Here is a 6,100-nt window from a genome sequence, read left to right on the forward strand (position 1 = left end):
TGTGTTCCTTTGGTTTTAGGTGTTCCCACCCCAAGCCAAGAGATTCTACGGCACACGCTCAACACGCTGGTGCGGGAGAGGAAGATCTACCCAACTCCGGATGGCTATTTCATCGTGACCCCGCAGACTTACTTCATTACTCCTTCTCTCATAAGAACTAACAGTAAATGGTACCATTTGGATGAGAGGATACCTGACAGGTCTCAGTGTACCTCTCCGCAACCCGGAACCATAACGCCCTCTGCCTCAGGCTGCGTCAGGGAAAGAACATTGCCCAGAAACCACTGCGACTCTTGCCACTGCTGCCGAGAAGACGTGCATAGCATGCACGCCTCGACTCTGCAGAGGAAACCTGCCAAGGACTGCAAAGACCCCTATTGCCCTCCTTCACTCTGCCAGGTGCCACCCACTGACAAGAGCAAAAGTACTGTCAACTTTTCGTATAAGACAGAAACTCTCTCAAAACCGAAAGATAGTGAAAAGCAGTCCAAAAAATTTGGGCTCAAGTTATTCCGGCTAAGTTTTAAAAAAGATAAGACCAAACAGCTAGCCAATTTTTCTGCCCAGTTTCCTCCCGAGGAGTGGCCCCTGCGAGATGAAGACACGCCAACCACTATCCCTAGGGAGGTGGAAATGGAAATCATTAGGCGTATTAACCCGGACTTGACCGTGGAAAATGTCATGAGACACACTGCACTGATGAAGAAACTTGAAGAAGAGAAAGCACATCGGAGTAAAGCTGGGTCCTCTGCCCATCACAGCGGAAGAAGTAAAAAGAGTAGGACTCATCGAAAGTCCCACGGGAAGTCTCGGTCCCACAGCAAGACACGAGTGTCTAAAGGAGACCCTTCAGACGGTTCTCATCTGGATATCCCAGGTGACAGAGAGTATGACTTTTGTGATCCTCTTACCAGGGCACCCAGGGAGGGCTGCTTCATCATTGAACACAAAGGAGATAACTTCATCATGCATAGTAACACGAACGTGATTGAGTCTCATTTCCCCATGACACCAGAATGGGATGTGTCTGGGGAATTGGCCAAAAGGAGAACTGAGATGCCTTTTCCTGAACCTTCCAGGGGAAGCTCCCACTCAAAAGTGCACCGAAGCCACAGCCATACCCAGGACCGAAGGTCCAGGAATGAGAGATCCAACAAAGCCAAGGAGAGATCCAGATCGATGGATAACTCAAAGGGCCCTCTGGGTGCTTCTTCTCTAGGGACCCCTGAAGACCTGGCTGAAGGCTGTAGCCAAGACGACCAAACCCCCAGCCAGTCCTACATTGACGACAGTACGTTAAGGCCCGCACAAGCAATTGGCCATCAAAGGGCTCACGTGTCATCCACGAGCTATAAAGAGGTGTGTATTCCAGAAATAGTCAGTGGCAGCAAGGAGCCTTCCAGTGCTTGTAGCCTCTTGGAGCCAGGAAAACCACCTGAGAGTTTGCCGTCCTATGGGGAACTCAACTCTTGTCCAACAAAAACAGCTACAGATGACTATTTCCAGTGCAACACCTCCAGTGAGACGGTCCTCACAGCACCATCACCTCTGGGAAAGAATAAAGAGGATCATGACACTCTGACTCTGGCGGAAGGGGTGAAAAAGCTGCCTCTGTCTGATAGGCAGGCCCCACATTCTTCCAGGGAGCCTGTGGGGCACAAGGAGGAGTCACCAAAAGGGCCAGGTGGGGGCCCAGCTGTTTCGGGCGCAGTGGCAGAAGGGATCGCCAATGGACGCCTTGTCCAGCACCACAGCGCCGAGCCCAGCAGCCTGGACAAGAGGAAAGAGATATTCAGCAAAGACACACTGTTCAAACCTCTTCACAGCACCTTGTCTGTAAACAGCTATCACAAATCGAGCCTGTCCCTCCTCAAATCTCTCCCGAAGACACCTGCCGACACACTGCCAGGCCGATGCGAGAAACTGGAGCCGTCCCTGGGGACCTCGGTGGCACCAGCCATTCCTGGTTCCCAGCGTCAGCAGGAGTCCGGGGGGAACCAGGAAGCCTCCTTTGACTATTACAATGTCTCTGATGACGACGACTCTGAGGAAGGGGCAAACAAAAACACAGAGGAGGAAAAAAACAGAGATGATGTAGGCACCATGCAGTGGCTCCTTGAGAGGGAGAAGGAAAGAGACTTACAGAGGAAATTTGAGAAGAACCTCACCCTCCTTGCCCCAAAAGAAACCGACAGCAGCAGCAACCAGAGAGCCACGCATTCGGCACGCCTCGACAGCATGGACAGCAGCAGCATCACTGTGGACAGTGGATTCAACTCCCCACGGTAGGGAGAGGCATCTCTGCACACGGGCACACACACACATACACCTACCAGGGCCTGGGGCTTTATGCAAATAACTTGAAACGTTTTTTGATTTCACAGTTTTAATTCTGTGAATGCGGGTTAAGGGTTGTGTGAGCTGTATTGTTAACAACCTGTTTCTGACTTCTTTTTCAGGAATTGAAACAAATGTTTCTGCAGCTGTAGAGATCACCAATCTGGACTGGTGGGTTGGCTCCCTCCCTCAAACTTGCATCAGGCCAATCTAACTAGGACCAACATTTTCCAGTATTTTTCTTCTATGCGTATATTGCCCCCATGCTGGTAAAAGAAGTTTGTTTTTTTTTTTTTAGGTCCTCAAAAATAATAACTTTTTGGGTAGAATGAGTGGTCAGCAGTCAGTTGGGGGTTGGGTATAAATTAATTGACTCAAAGACAGGGGTCCCTCTAGTGGGAATGACAGATCTCAACCCCTTGGGGCATCCAGATGCTTGCTGCCACTGCAGTCCTGACTCTGTGCGCCCCCTTTCCCCCCTTTGCTCATACATTTCAGATCCACAGAGAAATGGAATCTTGTGTCTCTCACAGGAAGATGAGGGGTGCTTGCTCCATTAGATCAAAACGTGTGCCCACACTTTTATGTCTCCTCCTGCAGAATTGACACAACCCATTTAGGCACTCTGATTATAGCTGGTAATTCAGCAAAGGGTTAACAGCAGAGAGCATGTAATGCCTGACTGGCACGTCGAGAGCACTAAAGTGGTTCAGGGGATAAGAAAGCCAAAGAGCGTCTGTGCAACTTCCTTTTTTTTCTCCTTAACTCTTCCTTCTCCTCAAAGGGCAACTGGGGACCCAATTCTTCTAAATTCTACTCCAGATTGGTGACTCTGAGATGCAGAAATACTACTGAGAGGTTGACATTTCTCATGAGTTGTGATTCCCAAGATTCTACAATATATTTTAGAATTTTAACAAGTACCCAGATACGATTATATGCTTCATATATTATTTTAATTATTAAGAATTAAATGTAGTTCTGTTATGATTTCACTTTACTCTGGATAATTTGGGGACGGAGCATTCCCAAATCCAAATTGGGAATCGTTAATCTGTCTGTCCCATATTAGACCTTTAGTATTCCTTAAAGGGCTAGTTCTTGATTATGATGATGATGATTTTTGCCATGTAACCTTTTTTTCCAAGTTAACACGTGTGTGGAAGTCTAATGTCTAAACAAACCACAGAGACGGTGCTCTGGCGGAAGAGGGTGTGAGGCCAGGAGCCCCACATCTCCTCTGCCTGTCCCTCCAGGAGCCCTAACTGACCTCAGGGGGCCATGGCACTCAGTGTGAAAACCACTGGTCTACCTATTAATGACTTTTCTAAAATACGACTGCTGCTAAATATTTTTTAAGTCCCAAATCAAATCAAATGTATATATCCTTTTCTTTCTATTTCTGTCTTCTGCTCTTTTTTTTCCTCTTGAGTTTCTAATAGTGGGTGCAGGAGAGGCACATTGAAGGTTTGTAGTTGATGGTAGATGTTCAAGACCATTGCTTATGGAAGGTGTGGTTTATTTTGCCTGTACCTTATGTTCGACTGTTTCTTAACCATATAGACACTACCTGACCAATGCTTTGAACACCAGCTTTCAACCTTGCACAGTGCCCGCTTGGCCCCTGCACCTCCACAGAGGGAAGGCTGTGGTGCTCTAGAGATCATTGCTAAGAAGATATTGAGAATAGCTTAATGGGTTCTAACTCAAAACTCTCCCACTACATAATAGCGAAAGGAAGGTTTTTGGCTTGGGGGCAGATAAACGCATATATTCATGAAATCGTTGAACCAGTCTCGCCATAGAATGTATTGTTTTATCTCTAAATTTGAAATGCAGAATATAGAACTTATGAATGGGATTATTTCTTGACATAGGCTTTATTTTCATTTCTTTAATAACATACTTAAGGTTAAACGCTTTGTCCTGGTAGGAGGTAAGATCTCTCTGAGGAGACAGCCTTCTCACATTTAGGGATGTGTCTGTCCACTAGTATGAGGGAGATTTTCTCTACTGGAATATGCAGACCGCCCATAAATTTCCCGTGGTTAGATAATCTACAGAGCAATTCCTAATTTTGCCCCTTTCGTATTTTAATATCCTTTGGTTAGAAGTTATGTCAAAACTTACTATACCTGTTTTTAAACTGTATTTTCTGTACACCTCAATTGATTACGTTGTTTTCTGATGCATGAAGAAGGTCTGTGAAGGAGAATGGTTGAGTTATAGGGAGTTTTATTCTATGGCATGAGGAGTATTTTAGCCACAGAGCATTATCAGACTGATACCTCTCCACTGCCGTGAGATACAGAAGTCTTAAGTGGGCCATTTATTCGAATCTTCCAGTACTTAATTCACTGAGCAACTAACAACAATAACAACAATAACAAACAAAAAAAAGACCAAGTAAGGTGATGTCCACACTCCCAGCTTTCAGTGCTGGCTCACAAGTCATGTTCAGCCACATTTCCAAAATTCTTTAGTCCCTTTCGTTGGGGACTAAAGGGTTTTGAAAAGGGGGGATTGGGGAGGGAAGGTAGAAGCTTCAACTGTGCTGGGAGATCTAATATTGAACATGAAAAATCTTGACCTCAGAGGCCTGCTACTCCAAATCTGAGGCCAAAAACTGCTTGAAAACACAGTGTGAAAATCAGAGGTAGCACAGCTTCCCGGGAGGTGTCTGCTTTGTGTACTGCGGGAGCACGTGCCTGTCGGAGCGCCAGGCCAGCGGAGGCACGCTCAGCCAGGGCACTGAGCAACCAGCGTCTTGGTTCACCTCTTCTGCTTATCAAATCCTGAAATCTTATTTTGAAGGTTGCACTCCACTATAGCTTTCTTTTTCAAGAAAGTAAGAACTTTTAAGTGTGAGGAATATTTTTACTGTTAACGCTCTACCTCCGTCAGCTTTTTCAGGATCATGCCCAGAACCCTCATTATGAATGCCGCTCACCCTACTCATTATTACGGCAATAATGAAATATATCCTTTGGGGAAACTGGAGTGCTATATACATTTATCACTATTAATGACTCTGGCCAAACGTGGCCAGAGGCATCTCGGAGCACCTACAGCTCCCAACTTAGATGATCTCTTGCAGTGATGTGTGTTTATGGTGTCTGGCATGCCTTAAAAGCTGGCTGAAAAAGTTTAAGCTGGTTTAAGGTCCTTTGGACTTTAAAGTGCATTTTGCCCTAGGAAAGATGTCATTTAGTCATGTATGGATTCTGAAACCAACTCATCGGAGCTACTTAATTCATTAGATGCCAGATGTACAACCGAAATAATACGTATCTAGCTTTTTAATGTACAGGTTCCTTGACGCGTATTTCTTCACAATCACCCTGTGAGTAGGTGAATCCCATAACTCTCCCCATTTTAGAGATGAGATCAAATACTATAAAAGGTTGCTATCACGATTTAAGAATGAAACTGAAGGAACAGGGCAGGAAATCTTTGGGGTTCTCCATGTTGATTGCCCTTTTTCCTTCCTCCGCCTCACCCCGTGCCTCAGCTGTGGTGCTAGCAAGCCACGGATGACTTTTCTTAGGGAAGGTGTAAGGCAGGTAAGTAGGTGAGTCTAGCACTTTCCATCCCTTTAGTGCTGATGTTTTGGGGTATTCTTTAGGTATGCTCAGATCTACTGTGAGCACAATGAAAGAACTTGATTTACTTCTGTGAACAGATTAACCTTCTGGGCGTGCACTTTGCAGTCAAGAAAAGTCCAGTTGTCTTTGTGGTGGTCAGTGAACAAACTTCCTTTTAA

The 6,100-nt window shown here is 45.7% G+C and overlaps 1 protein-coding gene across 4 annotated transcripts in view; it reads left to right on the plus strand.

The window, feature by feature from the left end:
* STOX2 (storkhead box 2) overlaps positions 1 to 6,100 on the plus strand; it is a 226,266-nt gene that overhangs the window by 211,717 nt on the left and 8,449 nt on the right. For all 4 annotated transcript variants that reach the window (XM_045055208.1, XM_045055205.1, XM_045055206.1 and 1 more), the window contains one exon: positions 20 to 2,285. In XM_045055208.1, coding sequence (XP_044911143.1) covers positions 20 to 2,285 — 2,266 coding nt within the window. The remainder of the gene's footprint in view (positions 1 to 19; positions 2,286 to 6,100) is intronic.

The sequence above is a fragment of the Felis catus genome, chromosome B1, assembly GCF_018350175.1.
Source record: "Felis catus isolate Fca126 chromosome B1, F.catus_Fca126_mat1.0, whole genome shotgun sequence".
Lineage (NCBI taxonomy): Eukaryota > Metazoa > Chordata > Mammalia > Carnivora > Felidae > Felis > Felis catus.